Source organism: Vulpes lagopus, chromosome 17 (genome assembly GCF_018345385.1).
Source record: "Vulpes lagopus strain Blue_001 chromosome 17, ASM1834538v1, whole genome shotgun sequence".
Taxonomy (NCBI): Eukaryota; Metazoa; Chordata; class Mammalia; order Carnivora; family Canidae; genus Vulpes; species Vulpes lagopus.
Genome location: NC_054840.1, coordinates 36,066,177 through 36,084,898, shown reverse-complemented (window position 1 = coordinate 36,084,898; position 18,722 = coordinate 36,066,177). Strand labels below are relative to the sequence as shown.

At 53.2% G+C, this 18,722-nt stretch overlaps 1 protein-coding gene across 4 annotated transcripts in view; it reads right to left on the bottom strand.

The window, feature by feature from the left end:
- The window catches only part of TENT4A (terminal nucleotidyltransferase 4A), a 42,339-nt gene extending 33,740 nt beyond the window's left edge, over positions 1-8,599 (bottom strand). For 2 of the 4 annotated variants that reach the window (XM_041731748.1, XM_041731749.1), the window contains exon 1: positions 7,698-8,599. In XM_041731748.1, coding sequence (XP_041587682.1) covers positions 7,698-8,476 — 779 coding nt within the window. In that variant the 5' untranslated portion in view covers positions 8,477-8,599. The remainder of the gene's footprint in view (positions 1-7,697) is intronic. The other 2 variants (XM_041731751.1, XM_041731750.1) reach the window with 2 other exon arrangements.
- Between the last annotated feature and the right edge of the window lie 10,123 nt (positions 8,600-18,722).

The following is an 18,722-nucleotide window of genomic DNA, read 5'->3' as shown; positions in this document are numbered from 1 at the left end:
GATATGTATTTAAAACCTACAGAACACATTACTTGGGCACTGGTTAGATTTTCAAAATCAGAAAAGGATGCCTTGACTCAAAGGGAGAAGTATCCTCACAACATCGCATTGGTCCCTGAAGACTTGGAACTTTAGGCTTTAACAGTTTCTCAGAGAAAAGCTCTAGCCTGAGAGGGAAAGTTGTATTTTCAAACTCAGAGCAAAAAGCTTTTATCTGTCCAGTTGGCAATGAGCCCCACCTAATTTTTGGTTTCAATTTCCTCAGAGAAGAGAGGAGAAAGGGGAAGAAAAGGAGTGGCCTTCTCAAACCTCCACGTGACAATTCACACGGCACTTCCTAGTCTCCTTTATGTAGCTTGTCCTACCAGGGGGGATGTCGTACGGACACTTAGCTTCACGGGTGGAGAAGCTGAGCCTCAGAAGCCAGAACCCATGATGCAACCAGTGAAAAACGGGCCTGTGAAGGAGGCTCCAGGGGTGCAGGATGCAGGCTAACGGAGCAAGCCCAAGGCCACAGGCATGCCTCCCAAACGGTGGGAGACACATGCCAGCCAAAGAGCTCTAAGCAAAAATGAAATGATTTGATTTTTCATTTCCCTTTGACTCCTGCATCCTAGCCACTGCTTCAGATCCACAGAATTCCAGAAACATGATGATCATCTGAAATCTCTCTCCAATATAGAAAGACAGAAACCACCTACACCCACATGTTATCACTTAGGAAATTAACTCCAATCTTAAACCACAGGAGAGCCTAAATGGTTCTGCAGAGCAGCTGATCTGGGAATTAAAAAAGAGCACAAACCCACAATAAAAAGGCATGTTGCTGACAATGAAAGACATTCTCTGACAACGGGAACCTCAGAGACGCTCCCACCGAGTCTGCCCCGTCTGTCCGTGTGGAAACAGACAAACCTCTGTGCAGACACCTGGTGTGTCTGGAGGGAGCTTGGGTGCCTCCTCCTTTTCTCTGGCAAATGGAGCTCAGGCCTCCATTGATCGATCACAGGACACCCATCAGGTGGCTGAAGGATAGGCAACGTATCTTCATACTTTCCAGAGTTTTCTAACTTTGCCTGGATAGGTATTAGTTTTATAATAACAGAGAAACCAACTAAATCTAAATGGTGATGTCTTTCAAATACAGAATTTTTTGATAGCTTTCTGCTTTTGAGTTCTGCACTGCAAGGTATAAAACTGGTTTAACCGCACTCCTTGGGAGAAACAAGCAGATAAACTGCAATCAATTTTAACATTCTGCTTTTAACTAACTTCAGAGTTGGCAATCAAGTCTTCAAAAATTCCAAAACAAACAACAAAAGTTACCTCTAGCATTTGACTTAAACCATGAAGCTTGGCCACCCCTCCTGTGTTCATGTAAGCTAGCAGACCCTTTCGCTTGCTCATTCACTGTTCATCAGAAGCTTCCTCGCTTACTCAGAGGTAGCTAGCAGCAGCTCGTGCTTGGCACTGGGTACAGGCAAAAAGACACAGCCCCTTCACCCTAAGGGGATGTGAGAGAACAAGGGTCAGCTGTCACCTGTGTAAGAGTAGCAGTCACTCCACAGGAAGGGACCAGGGAGGAGCAGCGGAGCAGTGTTCTTGCTCTGCCCGCAGGAGGCACAGGGCTCTCCCACTAACTTGGGCTGCCATACAACTGGTGGGGTTTTGTGCAAACCAAGACAGACTACTATGTACTTACACCTAAATTCCAGAGGCTACTGGAATGAATCACCTGGCATCCCCGCCTACCTGCCCAACACACAAGAATGACAGCTTTCCTAAGCTGGCCAATGCAGGGTGTCTCACAAATGGGACTCTTCGATCGCTGTCATTCTCATGTTTTCATTCACATGGCTTTCAACTAAACCACTCTTAGATGACCTATGAGAGAGGCACAGAAAAGCACTGGGAGCTAGTCACTCTGGTTGCCAGAGTTCAGTTGTGAAGACAAAACCAGAGGACAGGACCAGCAATACCAGAGTCATCATGATGGGCTGGAGTCCAGTCAAAGGAGAGAACTGCTGGAAAAGAAAACCACATCCTCCTCATTACCTACAGGAGCACACCTCCATGCGAGGCAGGAAGCCTCCAGAAGATATTCCACACCCCAATCCCCAGAACCTGTGGCTAGGACAAAATCAACATCACTCCTGTCATCATGCTGTACTACAGCATGCCCTTAAGAGAGACAATGACCTGGGTAGGCAAATACATAAGCCCTGAAAGCAGAGGGCTTCCTCCAGCTGGCAGGGACACGGTCAGAGAGATTCAAAGCCCTATTACTAGTGTGAAGATGGAGGAACCATAAGTCAAGGAAGGCAGAGATGGCTCTAGGGAACTGAGACAGGCCCCCAGCTGGCAGCTAGCAAAGAATCAGGGACCTAAGTCCCACAACAGCAAGGAACTGAATTCTGCCAACAGGAATAGTTTGCAGGAGGACCCTGAGCTCCAGCCCAGAACACAGCAGCCAACACCTTGCCTGCAGCCTGGTGAGAGCCTGAGCAGGAAGCCAACCCAGCCATCCCAGCTTCTGATACGCAGAGTCCACAAAAGAGTAAATGAGTACTGGTTTAAACCATTAAATTTGTGCTCATTTGTCACACAGCAACAAACTACCATTGCAGGACAGAAATCTCAGAGAAAGACATTTAATTTGCAGTGCAAGTCCCACACTGTAGAAAGATACACCCCTGACCACCTCACCTGGGACACGTACTGGCACGGGGTTGGGGTGGAGAGCAGGTGTCTTGGGCAACCGTCTTAATCACCAAGATCACCCACCTGCCTTTACGCCTTTACTCTGGTGCCACACCCCCTCGGCAGCCTTACAAGACCAGAGCCTCCCGAGCAGCCTCTCCAGAGCCACGGCCAACAGTAATCTCCTCGGGATCCAGTGAGCACGACACCGTGACCCCTCACCTGTCAGGCTGTGTTCTTGTGCAGGTTTCTCAACTTCAACATCACAGTGTGCTATTTGTTCTGTTTTGTTTACAGCCCTCTTTCATGCCATAACTAAAAAAGCAGATCCTAAACGATACCGACCTACCCTAACACACAAAAAGTCCTCATTTTCCTGGGGTAACTATCATGCCTCCTCCCATCGCAGGTACAGGACTCCACTGACAATGGGAGACAAAAATTCTGTATTAAATAGTGACCTAAAGAAGGTCTGAGGCTTTACCCTGAAAAACAAATCTTAAAGTTATAAAAAATTGATACTTTAAAACATTCACTTAAAGATTATTTTCAACGGCACTTGATCACAATTTCTAAGAAGCAAACGGCCCTGCTTACTGCTTCTCCATCACAAGCCCCCAGCAACAAGATGTGGTCCACTCCACCCTACTCTGACTTCCACAGCATGAGCATTAACAAGGCCATTTTCTGAAAAAAAAAAAAAAAAATTTGAGGTCTCTATTTTCCCCAAGGATCCCCTCCATCCTGTTTAACATTCCAATCCTGTTCCAGAGCATCTATCCTGCCCTCCTCTTCTGCAGCAACCCCTTTTCAGTGTGTCAGCAGCTCTAACTGTGCCCCTGGTCATATTTACCCGTCAGCAGTCCTAACTGTGCCCCTGGTCACGTTTATCTGTGACTAGGCGCAACCTTCCCCAACTTCGTCATGACCAGCATCCTGCGCTAGATTTTCGATTTCACCTGGCAGTGACAGGCCGTGGTAGACTGGGCAGAAACAAGCAATGCTATTATTAAGGGGCGGGAGGAACCTCCGAATAGGAGCTAATTTCATGGGGTCAGTGCAGCAGCTAACGTGTGCACGGTGTGGTCATTGCTGTTTCCATCCACAATCTCACGCCCATGGGGTCGCAAATGATGCACACTGAGAAATCAACACCCTGTGTGTGCCACCACTACCTCACGAGGCAGGTCTCGCAATAACCTCTCCTGTGTGTCCCACGATGTTTACAGGCAGAGGTGGGAGACAGAGCAAGGCCTGTACAGGAGTGACTATGCTGTAGTCTGCCACGAGCCCTGCCGGGCTTTCACCTGCGCCCTCCCACTGGGTCCCCACGAGGACATGCTGGGGAAGGGAGGCATAGGCACAGTACCTGAGGAAGGGCCAAGTCAGGCTGGAAGCATGGGGGGGGGGGGGTTGGGGGAGAGGAGTGGTGGTGTTCTTGGACACTCCTCCTCCAGGCTCCGACTCTTGGAACAGAGTGAAGAGAACACACCCACATGGGGTAAGACTACCTGGGGTCCTGAGGGGTGTGGCTAACCACATCCTGTGAAAGACACATGTCCATTTCTCACCAGAGGAAGAACTGAATTTTCTTTGAGGGTACAACGATGTCAAAAATTAAAACACTGTTGAGGCACCTGCAGAAAGGATGCTGCAAGACTGCTACACGCTATCAGCATTCCAGAGGACAACCTGCAGAAGGCCAAAGCCCACTCGGATACCTGGCCAGGGCCATGGGGGCCTCCTCTATCTCACTATGCTCTTCCCAGGGCTCTACGGGGCACTAGTAAGGATGCAGCAATGTAGCTGGATCTAGTCTCCCACCCTTCCTCACCTGGGACTTCTGCCTTGAAGCTGAGGTTTCTGAAGCTGCCAGGACTGACCAGGACGGAGTAACAGTACTCTGCTGGGCCAGGGTGGTGGAGGTGAGGGCCTGTGAAAGCGGCAGGGGCCAGAGGTTGGGACGCACAGGGCCCAGGAGCCAGTCTGCACCTGCCCACGTCTCTAAGCCCAGGTACAGAGCACATTTCACACGGCTCCCAAAACAAAAGTTTGAGTGTCCAACCAAAATACAGAACGAGCACTAGAGCGGCTCCAAAGCAAGACTTCACCTTCACTGCTTTGAGGGTTCCCATCCTGATCCCTGCTCTCCTCCACTTGTTTTCCGTTCACCTCAGCCAAGGATGAAACGGCTGGCAGCCTCCTGAAGCCACACCACCGGTCACGTTTCTAAGGGCAGAGTCCTCCACCCAAGAAAAGAAGAAACACTGCAGGTTGCTACACGGGGTACCACGCAAATGCCCAACTGGCTTTGGCTGATGCTACTCAACCTCCCACAGCGTCAGGGAACTGCTTATCCTTTCTTGAGGACAGCAGACACGGTCCTTCCAGAATGGCCTGTCCCGAGACTGCACGGTAAATCTGAGCAGCTGCTCATCAACAAGCTTCCTTTCTCCTGCCCAGGCTAAGGGCTCTCTCATCACAGTTCTTTCCCCTTCTAAACTACAGACACTCGGTGGTGGTCTTCCCATCACTCCGAGTAAGCTGGTGGCCAGGAGCAAGTTCTAGACTAAGCTATTTCTTGATACCAAAAAATGAGCTGCCATAATAAGCCCAGCGAACCTCAACGGAAAGATCATGAGAAACATCTCCCACCTCTGACTACAGACACAGCTCAACTGCTCAAGTTCTGCTCTGCCTTACTATTCCTCTGCTCTGTCCCTCCTGAAAGGGTGGCCTGCTAGTAGCATTCAGAGTAGCAAACCAATAGGAGGCACCCCACCCTCCTAGACACATGGCAGGCAATCCTAGCAGGCTCCTCCTCCAGGCGGAGATGGCAATAAGTGGCTAGACCCGGAGCGGTACACAGCACCCAAAGACACAGGAAAGAAGGGTGGGCAGCAAAAGAGGGAGAAAAAAGGAACATTAATACCAAGATCATTACTGCAGGGCCTCTACTTAGGTAAGTTAAAATGTGGACCTCCACTGCTTCAGAACCTACTCTGCAACCCTCCTCGTGGCCTCTGAGCAGAGTTCTAACAGGCCAGCAGGGGTTGACGGGGTAGGACCCCTCAGCAGACCCCCAGGCAGTTGCACCCTAGACGTAGGCTAAGAGTCTCAGGCTTTAGTCTTTAACCTCAAGAGGACACGGGGTGCCATCGGGTTCTAAATGGGTAGGACCTAACCAAACCTGATGGAAGAGATTATCTCACTGGCCCTCTTTCATGCCATAACATGCCACTGGCAGTCAGTTCTGGGAGAGGCCCAGAGACCAGCAACAGTGCGTGTAAGATGACCACCTCTGGCCACTGGAGCAATCTCCACCAGAGGGGACAAACCTGCACGAGGATAAAGAGAAGGTATGGAGGATCTGATGAAAGACAGACAGGAGGAGCGAAGGTCGGCACACCTGCACAGGACAGACCGTGCTAGTGTGTGCTGGACAGGGGCAGGGTTCAGAGTCAGGATCAAGAAATTCTTGATCCTCTTCCAGGCCAACCACTGCCTCAGATCCTAGCAAAGGAAGTGGTACATGGTGGGCTTGTTTACTAATAAAAGCAACAGGGGCTCCTGGGTGGTTCATTCAGTTAAGCTTCTGCCTTGGGCTCAGGTCAAGATCCTAGGGTGCTGGGATCAAGCCCCAGGAGACTGCTTCTCTCTCTCTCCCACTGCCTTACCCCAGCCCGGCCGCTCGTGTTTTCTCTACTTAAAAAAAAAAAAAAAAGCAACAGCCACGTATATATTGAAGCTTACTAGAAGCCCAGAGGCAAGGAAACAGCTTCTTCCAGGGCCTGAATTTTTTGTGGAAGGGCATGATGCTGCCACTGCCTAGTAGCTAATGGAAGAAGCAAGACTTGGGACTGTCTGGACCCCCGAAACGCTCTTCTTCAAGTGAAGACCACATGTCTTATTTTCCTAGTGCCAAGACACAGTCAGTTCCGGTGACATGATCAGCTGGAAACCTGCACCACCACCCCCCAACCACCACCAAAACCAAGGAACTCAGGTATGAATGCTATACATCAAGAAATCAGTTCCCCCAACACCTCTTCTTGGACAGTTTGACAAGTAAGTACTGGAGAGAGAGAGAGAGAGAGGCGGGAGGAGAATGGCTCCCACTTGGGACTGAAATGCAAGCTGGGGGCTTCAGGGAACTTAGAGAAAGTAACACTTCTAACTCAAACCAGGTGAAACAAATTGTAGGACATGAGCTCTGAGGGTATATCTCACATGCTTTAAAATAGTACCAACTTAAGTGTCTTCCAACTTGAACAAACGTTTTAGAAGAAAACAAAGTTACTTTAAGAAGTAACTTCAATATGTAGCAATTGCCAGATTCATAAAACTCTTAGTATTTGTAAAAACCCTAAAATCCTGGAAAATCCTTACATAGTTCTTCAAAGAGCATGCAACTTGCGATGCAAGTTCATGATTTCAGTCTCGAAATACATAAAACCTATGGACAAGTGCTTTGTGTGCAGGTGCTGAGAGAAGGGCAGCAAAAGGGCTGGGTAAGTGGCATTCCCACCTGCGCAGCCTCACCTGGAACTGCTTCAGGTTTTTGGTTTTCTCTTTCAAACCGTCCTTGTCATTTGTGATTGCACTAAAGCTAAATCTGATTTGTAATCCCCTGTAAACTAACACGCAAAGATTTAAAACATAGGTGGCATCTTCCAAAGAATCCGTGCTGCAAACGTTTTTATTTTCTTCTGGGTGCTATTAAACGCTTTTTCCAAAGACTGCAAAAGACGCTTTTTATGTAAATTTCTGCATAAAATCAAATCCCAACGCACAAGGCCATCCCCCCCCCCAAAAAAAAAAAAATCACTTCTAAACTCCCTGTTGGTCAAACTGTATCACTACCGGAAGAAAACAAACAAACACAAACAAAAAAAAAGCACAAGGAATCCTTTTCCAAAAGGCTCTTCTCAGAAAGATAAAAAGTCGACACTCCGGCCGCGCTCCAGCCGCCGCCCCCCCCCCCCCGGGGCACTCACCCCTGGATGCCCGGGCTGTAGGCGCGGCTCTTCCACGGCGTCCCGGGCCGCGGCGCCTGGGGCCCGGGGCCGCCCCCTCCGCTCAGCGCGGCCGCGCGGCTGCCCGACAGCAGGTAGTTGAGGCCGTAGGTGCTGGCCTTGTTCTCGCGTTTCCGGCGGCCCGGGTGGAACTGGTGCTGCGGCGGGGAGCCGGCGGGCGCGGGGCCGCGCGGCCCGGGGTGCCCGTTGGCCGCGCCGGGGGCGCTCGGGGGGCCGTCGGCGAAGTGGAAGAAGGCGCCGCCGCGGCCGCCGCCCCCGCCCCCGCCCCCGCCGCCGCCGCCGCCCGCCCGGCCGAGCGAGGCGCTGCTGGAGGACGACGACGAGCAGCCGGGGCTCTCGGTGCCCGACTCGGCGTTGGACGACGACGACGACGACGACGACAGCGACGGCGACTTGTGCAGGCGCCGGGCGCCCTCGGCCGCGGGCCCGAGCGCCGTCAGCAGCGCGGGGGGCAGCGCGGCGGGGCCGGGCGCGGGCGGCGGGGGCGACGCGGCGGGGAGCGCGGGCCCCGCCAGGCCGCCGCCGCCGCCGCCGCCGCCGCCGCCCGGCCCCGCCGCCCCCGCGCCCGCGCCCCCTCCCGCCGCGGCCGCCGTGTCCAGCGCGGGCGAGTTGAGGCAGAAGTAGGACGCGAAGCCCGAGCCGCCGCGGCCCACGCCCTGCGACGTCTCCCAGATCTGCATCCACAGGGCATTGGCCGGCCCCTTCTGCTCGGGCTGGATCCAGGCCACGCGCGGATCCATCCACGCGCCGCCCCGCGGGCCCGCGCGCCCGCCCGCCCCGCCGCGGCCCCGCCCCCGCCGCGCCCCGAGCCCGGCCTCGCGGCGCACGGACCGACGGACGGACGGACGGACGGACGCACGGGCACTCGGGGCTGTGCCCGCGGCTGGCGGCGGCGGCGGCGGCGGCGGCGGCGGCTCCCGTCGGGCCGGGCCGGGCCGGGCCGGGCCGGGGCCGGGGTCGGGCCCGGGGCAGGCCGCGGCGGCGCGCGCTCGGGCCTGGCGGGCGGCCTTCAGGCGGCGCGGGGCGGGCGCGGGGGCCGCGGCGGCGGCGGCGGCGGCGGCGTTCCACTCGGGCCGGGCGGAGAGGCCATCGGAGAGGGGCGGGCGGCCGGGCCGAGGGGGCGGGCCCAGGCGCCGCGCGGCCCGGGACCCGCGGGAGGGCCGCCGCCGAGCGCCGGGCCCTCGGTCACGCTCGCGCCGCTCGCTCCGTGCTCCTGCAGCGGCGGCGGCGGCGGCGAAAAGACACTCTCGGCGGCGACAGGGCGCGGGGGAAGGAGGGGGCGCCGCCGCCTCCGCTCCAATGAGGGGCGGGGAGGGAGCGGGGCGGGGAGGAAGCGCGGCCTCCCTCGCCGGGGCCCGGGCGTCAGTGCGCACGCGCGGCCGATTTCAAATCCTCACTAGGCACCGCCGCCTTGGTTACCGCGCCTGCGCACTGGGGCGCGCCGCCGTGCGGCGGGGAGGGCGCCGCGTCGGAAGGAGACGCGACTGGGAGGGGCGGCGACGGCGGCGCAGGTCCTTCTAGACCAGACTGGGCTGCGGCGGGGCGAGGGACAAGTGAGGAGGCCGCTGCGCCGCCCGCCCGCCCGCCCGCCCTTCCGCGCCCCGGCTGCCTCCGCCGGCCCCACCTCCCGCCGCGGCGCGCAGGCCGAGGCGTGGAGACATGCGCGCTGGGACCGGGGTCCCCGGCAGCCGCCCGGTCGCGCTGCGCGTGCGCACAGACGAGCCGCCGCCGCCGCCGCCGCCGCCGCCGTGTGGAAGTTTCCGCGCCGCGGGGCGGGGTCGGGCTGTGCGGCCGCGGGCGAAGTGGAAGAAGGCGCCGCCGATCCGTGGGGGGCCGGGCCGGGCCGGGTCGCGCTGCGGCCGCTGTCCCAGAGAAAGGACAGACGTGCCCCGGGCTCTGCCGCCGGCCGCCAGCGGTCCGCGTGCGGCCGGTCGCCCTGCGGTCACTCGTGCCCGCGCCCGCCCACGTGCTCGCCCGCGTCCTCCCGGGGGAGCGGGCCCTCCTCGGCCGGTCCCGGTGCAGGCATTTCTGTTCCCTTTTAAAAACGGTTTCTTGTGCAGGAAACGCAGCCCAAAGTTTGCCGCTAGCTCACGGGCGCGATTCCCCGGGCGGCCCTGGCAGTGCTGCCGCGGCCCGCGCGCCTGGGTGCCGGGGGCCGGGGGCCGGGGGCCGGGCCGGGCTGGGCTGGGCTCCCGGGGCCCGCGCGGGGCGGGGCGGGGCGGGGCGGGGCCGCACGCTCCGGGAGTGCGCCCCAGACGCCGGGGTGTCCTTATGTAAGAGCCTGTGCCCCGCGAGCCCAGCCCGAGACGGACGCCGAGCGCCTCCCGGAGCCCGGCCCCGAGGATGCTCCGACGCGGAGACGGGCCGAGCCGGCTCGGCCCCTGCGCAGTGCGCGCCGGGCCCCGGTTACCGGGCCCTGGGAGCCTCCCGACGCCGCAACAACGGGGAAAATCCGTGCACGGCCCACTACGGCTTTTTGGCAAATGGTATTAAAAACATAAATGCCTGTTTGGGTTCAGGCGTTGTGTATTGTGTGTGTGGAAATTACAAACCCAGGATTAGAACATGTGCATTAAATTGGAGAAAATCACACCCAAACCAAACAGCCATTATTCTGGATCCCCTGGCACCGGGGCCCAGGGCCCAAATCCCTGGAGTCTTCCCAGCCTACCTGGCCCATAACCCACAGATTCTCTGGGGTCTAACCTGCAGGAATCATCCTAAACCCAACAACTACCCCGCCCTCCCTCCATCTCTTACCTACAGCCCTTTCAAGCCACCACTATTTCTAGGGTATCTTGAAACTGTCTCCTTGCTAGTTTCCCACATTCCCTTCTTGCCCTCTTTGGCAGTTTCTCCACAGAGCAGCTTGTGAGTGATCCTTAAAAAAAAAAAAAATTTAAAGCCAAATTATGTCACTTTCCTGCCCAAAACTCTCTAGTGGCTTTCTTTCTCTAACTCCTGCTTACTCTGCCCTGCAAGCCCCTGCATTGTCTGGCTCTTCTCCCGCTTTCTCCCATTCACCTTACAGCTCTGCCCCTAACCCAGCCTGTTCCAGTCATAGCAGAGCAGGCACTTGAGGTTCCGTCTCCCTGGATGCTCCTCCCCGACCTACCCACATGGGTCACGCTTTATCCACTCTCACACCTTAGTTCTATCTAAACTACAAACCTAACCCTCAACACTTCCCACTCCCATTCCCTGCTTTATTATTCTCTTAGCATTTATCTCCGTTGGCTTCCTAGGGCCACAAACAATGAAATACCACAAACTGGGGGGCTTATAACAACACAAATGTATTCTCTTACAGTTCTAGAGGCTAAATGCAGGAACTCAAGGTGTTGGCAGGGCCTTGCTGTCTCCGAGGTCTCTAGGGGACCATCTGCTCCATAGCTTTCTCTTAACTTCTGCTGATTTCCTTGGCCTTCTTTGGCTTGTAGGGGCCTCACTCCGTACTCTGCCTCCATCACTGAATAGAGTTTTCCCTGTGTCTATGTCTCCTTGTTATGAGAATTTGTACTGCATTAGGGTTCACCCTAATAACCTCGTGTTACCTTGATTCTATCTGCAGAGACCCGAACTCCAAATAAGGCTGACTGACATTCTACTGGTATCCAAGGTTAGGAGTTGAGGCTCATCTGGGAGAGGGGCGGGGGGGGGGGGGGGGGACAATTCTATCCCCTGTGCCATCTTATGAATTTTATTTACCTTGCTTATCCTGTGTCCCCGCCCCCCCCCCCCCCCCCCCATTAGAGTCTAAGTTCCACAAGGAGATGGCTTTTTATCTGTACTTTTGCCTGCTATCTGTGAGCTTGAGGACTGTGATTGCCATGCGGTAGGTCCTGGATGGAAATTGGTGAAATGACCGACTGGTTGAACAACTCAATGGGAATGAAAGCCTTGCCTGGCTTCCAGGATCTATCCCAGATTACTGTTTACTTCTTAACGTTTTAAATTTGTTTCTGCCCTACAGCCTCCTGCTCTATGTTTGCAGTTTGTCTCTAGCTAATGCCTCTAACTTTGGCTCATCAGCCATAGTCTGCTTCTTGTAATTAGATCCAGGATTTCTTTATATATGATTTCATCATAAGTTTTTATGCAAATTAGAAGCAATATGTTTCTTTCTGTAAAACAAGAAATAATACTAAGTCAAATGCAATCCCTGTGACTCTGGCCAGGGGAAATCTTTCTCATTGCTTATCACTTTTCACAGATAAGCCCAGCTTTTTCCTTCTGTGGCCAAAACCAACTCTTTTCTCTCTATCTTTATGTTAGAGGAGGAGCATGAGAGATTATACTATGCTTTTAGTGATTCATTCTTACAAATAGTTTCCAAAGCACAGACTACCGTGGACTTCCTGTGCAAGAATCAGATATGCTGGTTAAAATGCAGATAGCAAGGGCTCACCTAATCTGCAACTTTCTAAGAGTGAGGTCCAGGAATCTGTATTTTAAGTAAATTCCCTGGGCAATTCTTAAGCACAGTGAAGTTTGAAAATCTCTGCCTAATTCAGGGTTTCCAAACTCAGTAGCTCTCAGAAACTGAATAGTTTATGTAAGTAACCGAAAAAAAAAAAAAAAATCCGGGTGTGTGTGCATTAGTCAGCTACTACAGGATAATAAAACACTCCAAACACAGTGGCTGCATGTAAATGTTTAGTATTGCTCACAAGTCTACAGATCAACAGATTGTATGGTTCTTTTTTTCAAAAAAATTTTTATTTATTCATTCATGAGAGACAGAGACATAGGGAGAGGAAAGGAGGCTGCCTGTGGAGAGCCTGATGGGGGACTCAATCCTGGGACACAGGGATCACCGCCTGAGCCAAAGGCAGACACTCAACCACTGAGCCACCCGGGCACTCCCAACTGTGTGGTTCTGCTGATCTGGGTCAGACACAGCTGACCTTGGCTTACAGATCACTTAGAGGCTGCAGTCAGTTGGCAGATGGGCTGAGACTGGCTGGTCTAGAATGGCCACACTCCCATGGTGAGCAGTTGGCTGGCTGGCAGCTGGGACACCAGGACCAGGGTTGATTGGCCCATGTGTCTCTCGTTATCCAGCAGGCTAGCCCCAGCTTGTTCTCACGGTGGCTAAAAGGGTTTCAAGAAAGCCAGCCAACAGGTATGAAGGACTGGCATGCCTGCACCTCATCACCATTCTTTGAGCCCAAGCAAGTGACCAGGCCTTGACAAGATTCAAGAGGTGGGGAAATAGCCCTCACCTCCTAACCAGAGAGGCTGCAGTCACATGGCAAGGGGTGTGGGATGCCAGGGGCAGACAATGGAGACCCCAGTGTGACCTGAATGAGGAGGGGCCAGGACCCAGGAGAAGAGAGCACTTGCCTGATGTGAAGAGGTGTAAAGCGACTCTTCTACAGCTGGCAGGAATGCAGGACCTGCCCAAGGTGTCAGCAGTGTCCATTCTCATGAGAACCCAGACAAGCAGGCATGAGCCTGAATTCTGCTGGTTCAAAATGTCGACCTCCAAGCGATGCTGCTGGTTGCCCACACAAGTCCTTTCGCCCCACCACCCAGGAGCCCCAAGAGCCCTGGTTCTGCTCAAGTATTTGCAAGGCCAGGTGTACAGAAAGGGTCTCTGGCGCTCCCAATGGTGTCATTCTTTCTGCCAATGCCAACATAAGCTCAATGTACACCTCCATTCTAGAGGAGAAGGCTGCTGGGACACTCTTGGGAAAATCTTCCAGATGAAGAAGAAGAGACTGCCAGAGGACACTCCCTGCTTCATGAGTGGACATGGTTCTATCTGCGTAGGATGCCTGGCATCATTGCAGCCCCCTTGAGGCCAGAGAGGTGACAGCACCCTGGCAACCAGGCCAGAGGAGGGAAAGATGGCCCAGACTGCCCCAGCAAGCAGCAGAATTGACCACACCACAGCCCCCTGTCAAGCCCCCCGTCACCCCGTCCCCCTGCCCCTAGCATTCAAAGTGATAAACTCTCACGAGTTGCTGCATGTTCTGGGCAGGCCACACTGTCATTTGTTGCAGAAAGCACCTTGACACAGCAACCAATTCAGAAAATGCTAACATATCGTGGAGGGCAGCCTATAAGACCTGGTGAGTCATGTCTATCTTGTGGGTAATCTCTGGCCACCAGAAGGCAAATAATATGATGGGGTAGGGCAGGTGGTGGTTCATCTGCACCATGCCCTAGTGGTTCTGTGTTCAGCCATGAAGAAAGGTTTTCTTCAGAGAGGTAGGTTCCTGCCTGCAAGGGTGGATGCTGAGCTCTATGAAAGTTTCAGGCACCAGTGCCACTCATTAAAGAAATCCTGGGGGATCCCTGGGTGGTGCGGCGGTTTGGCGCCTGCCTTTGGCCCAGGGCGCGATCCTGGAGACCCGGGATCAAGTCCCACGTCGGGCTCCCGGTGCATGGAGCCTGCTTCTCCCTCTGCCTCTTTCTGTCTCTCTCTCTCTCTCTCTGTGACTATCATAAATAAATTTAATTAATTAATTAATTAATTAATTAATTAATTAAAGGAAATCCTGGGAGTGAGTTTTCCTGCAAAACAATCTTCCTTTGGTCCTATGGAAAGTTTCAAACTTACATAACATTGGAGAGACTGGGCAGCCCGGGTGGCTCAACGGTTTAGCACAGCCTTCAGCCCAGGAGTGATCCTGGAGACCTGGGATCGGGTCCCACGTTGGGCTCCCAGCATGGAGCCTGCTTCTCCCTCTGCCTGTGTTTCTGCCTTTCTTTCTCTCTCATGAATAAATAAATAAAATCTCTAAAAAACAAACAAAAACATTGGAGAGACTACATGTGTTGAACCCCTTCAAGAACTGTCAATTCAAGGTCACATTTGTTCACCATTGTCCTCACCTGCTTTCTCCATCTCCGATGATTTTGAAGCAAACCCCTGATTATATGTCCTTTCACCCATAAATAACTCCGTATGCTTCGTAAGTAAGCATATTTGTTTTGAAACATAACTACATTACCACATCAAAGTATTAACTAATGGCTTACTTAATATCATAATATCTGATCCATGATAAATGTCTTTGATTACCTTATAAAACTTTTATTGGTGGTTTTGTCAAAATAAAAGATCTGTATATTGCAACTGATTGATTTGTACCTTCTAATGCTTTTAATCTGTTCTCTGTCATCTTTTGTTGGGGAAGGGGGAGTAAACTGTTGTTCAAAAACATGGTTCATTTGTCCTACAGTTTGGATTTTGCCAATTATGTCTCCCTATGGTATCATTTAACACGTTCCCTGTCATCTATATTTTTTGTAAATTGACCGTTGAATCCGTGTTCGGTCTCACTGCAGAGGTGCTGCTGTGTCCCTCCTGAGGCTCACAGCATCTGGTGCTCTCTTTGGTGACATGAGTGTGAGCTCCTTCGATGAGCATTGCCTCAAGCCCTGCTCCAGTGTTTCTGTGGTAGGAAACATCCCCTTCAAACCACACAGGATCCGAGGACTGCCCCTCTCACGGAATTTGAGAAGCAGATGCCCTGCAGATGGTCAGCTCAGACTCTTTGCTTTCCAGATGAGGAATCTGAGGCTGGCCCACAACCAAGGCCCAATAGGGACAACCAGAGCTGGGGGCTCAGCTCAGCAAAACAAGTCCTACGAATGGGACCCCACAAAAAATTAGCTTTGTTATGTCACCTGGAATATGACACAATGGAACATGGGAGAATTGGGGGAGTGGTCTGTAGGGAATGTAGAAAGAAGGTTCCCCCAACTTATGTTTTGACTCTCTTTGTCCAAGGAGGCACGCCCTCATCCTGGTAGGCACACATGGTCTTTCACCAGAAAGTGAGCTCTATTGCGGGGGGGGGGGCGGCTTGGGGGGGGGCGGCGGGGGGGCGGGGGGGGGGGAGAGGGGCAGGGAGGACCTCAAAAGGCTCCACCTAAAAAAGGGAGGGAGGGGGTAAACTAGGTGAGGAGGTGGATATGTTAATTAGATTCACTGTAATCATCGTGTTGCTGTGTAGAGGTGTATCAAATCACCATGTTGTGTACCTTAAATAGATGGAATTTTGTATATATTTGTTGTATACCTTAAATACATACAATTTTTATTAATATAAATGAGATTGAATTTTTTAAAAAGTTCTTACATAAGTTACAGCACATTTAAAAACATTGACTTGAAAAAGCAGAAAATAAATATTTGACAGTGTTTCAAATTAATATTAAATATTAAATAGGTATAAAGCAGAGAATATTGGAAGTCTGTGAACACAGAAAATGATAAGTCTCAGTTGTCAAATGTGATACCAATTTGTGTAGAAAGTCCTGTTTCCCCACAGTGTGAGATAAATGAAATATTAGGCATATTCTCCACTTTAAAAGTCTCAGTGATAACTCTGGTTTCTCTTCAGATCAATAAATCTTCTACCTTTTCCATGTCTCAATGATGAAAATTAAGGAATAAAGTAGTGGTAAATATTTGGAGCCTAATTAAAAAAAGAAGTTTCCACCTGGAAGTAGGAGAAATGGCCTTGTTTCTCCCCAGAGTGACCTTCCCCCTGCCCTGCTCTCCTTCTCATCAGGGCAGGGCACCTGGAAATGAAAACCCCAGGCTGTGCTCCCAACTGGCTCTCCGTTCCCTTCCTGGTGAGCTGATTCCACCCAGAGCCAGAGCCAAGAGGTCTTGTCCTCCTGCAATAAGTAGAGGGCCTGGGCTTGTGCTCCAGGAGGCCCACGCTGGCCCCGCTGTGACCCCACCGGCCCCTCAGCCTTTGTTCCCTGGCTGCCCCAGCTCTAACCCTCATGCCCTCATCAAGGAAGGAGGGTGGTGTCTGCTGCCTGTGACCCTTTCTCTCAGAAAAGCAAAAATGTCAAACTCCCACACTAGACTTGCCCCTGTATCTCCTTGACTGGAACTGGTTATTAGGCTTCCCTTACCTGCATGAAAGGCTGGGATGTTAAGATACAGAATGATCCAGAACAGCCTAGGCCAATGTCAAGATACTGCTTGTGTCGGGCATATGCCACGTTGAAAAAGAGTGGAGTCTGTTCACAGAGGAGCAGCAGCGGGTGGGTATCCTGTAGGCCCTGAATCTGGTCTGAACTTGGTCCCTACAACTTTGCTTCTGAGAGCCACTTTGGACAAAATCTAGTTTCAGGTTAACACGGACTAGGGTGACCTCATCAAGATGACTTCTTGTGAGGTGCCCTCTGACTTCTTGTGAGGCTTAGCAGATGATTCCGCCTGCTTCATGACCCTAGAGCAGGACTTCTCACTCAATGGGGCCCATTTTGTTTCCTGGGGAATGTCCGGCGATATCCAGACACATCTTTTTTATTGTCAGGGCCCATGTGTAGTTGTTGAGGCCCTGTGGTGTCAGGCACACAGACAACCAACCCTGTTTCTGTGCCAAGTGTCCTTGGTGCAGAAAACACAAAAACACAGTGGCATGCATGGTGGGCAGGTTATTTGGGGGGGGGGGGTGAGGAGGATACAGAGGAGGTGTTGCCAGGCTGATCCTACAAGATGAGGAAGAATTAAGCCAACAGAGGGAGGTAGAGGGTAGAGAGATGGAAGGAGGTTCCAGGAGGAGGTGGTGAGAGAAGCAGCCCTGAGGACAGAAAGGCCCCGCTGCTCCTGTGGCTAGGCCCTGCGGTGGCTACGAGAGAACCAACATGAGGCCGGCGGTGTGGACCGAAGCAGGCATGGGAAGACCGTGTGCCATGTGAGACCACTCAAAGGCTGCACTGGGAGGTGCCCCTGGAGCCTCATAAGGAGCCCCTGGAAGAAAGGTGTACACCCAGGAGCAGATGGGACTGACTTGGGCTTTGAGAGGCTCACTCTGCCTTGGTAGCTGGAACAGTGATGGAAATGAAATAAATCTTGGCTGAAGGTGAGGTGGAGGTGGGGAGGACTTGGAGAGAGGCACACAGACAGCAATGGGCACAGCGTCAGCTCCAGAAGAAATATCTAGGAGAGGAGAGATTCAGCAAGTAGCCATCATTTTTGGAGGGAACAACCTAAAGTCCCAGCACATGGCCAAGTCAGTTCCTTTCTTATTCACACCCAGCCCAGTGTGGGTCTGTGATGGGGCCTGGCCATGACAGGGAGGCTCCACTCCATGTAGTCATTCAGGGACCCAGCCTTCTCCATCCAGAAGTTCTGCAGTTCCCCTGGGCCCTGCCATCCCCTGAAGAGTGCCGGCCTGAGAGGGAATATACAGGGCCAGAGGTCCTGCTGGAGGCCTAGGGGCCAGGCCTGTGGTGGCCCCACACAGAACTCGGGCCTGTGGCCCCACCTCATATGGCAGAGCCTCCAAAGTGTCGTCAAGCTGAGAGCCCAGAGCAGGAAGGAAACGGGTCTGGCCAACAGACACTACTGACTCTGCCACAAAATGTTTCAGACGTAAAATCATCATCGGGCCCCATAACTGATCCCATATGGAGGAGGGAAGAGCTGCCAGCTTCCCACCCAGGAGCTTGGGGTGGATGCCTTAGGTGGTGGAGCACAGGAGCCACTGCCTTAGCCACTGCCTTAGAATAACATGGATCTATTCTAAAAGCACCACAGGACACTTGACATGTGGCACGTGTCTTACTGTGTGACCTGCATTCCATTTATAGGACCAGCGTTTCCTCATGCATATATACACACGTACACATATATAAATGGATGTGAATCTGGGGTGTAAGAGACAAACCTGAATGTGACACAGGAATGTTCCCGTTTCTCGCGTATCATTCTTACCTACTGAAGGCCCCCTCACTTCCTGATTCCCCTTGCTCCCTGGCTGTAACCTTTAGGACTAGACCACAAGGCGCACTTCTTGTCTATGTTATACTCCAGATCCTCTACCTCCACCACCCGACACCTGACACCTGCAGCTGAGTGGTCCCTGGGCTGCTGCCGTGCCCCCTCCCACCGAGGTCATTGGGAAGCCTTTCTGGGTACCGGAGCCCGACGGTCTGGCCTGTGGACTTTGCTGAAATTTCCCTGTTTTGGGACTTGAATCAGGGCACACAGCACATTCCCAAACC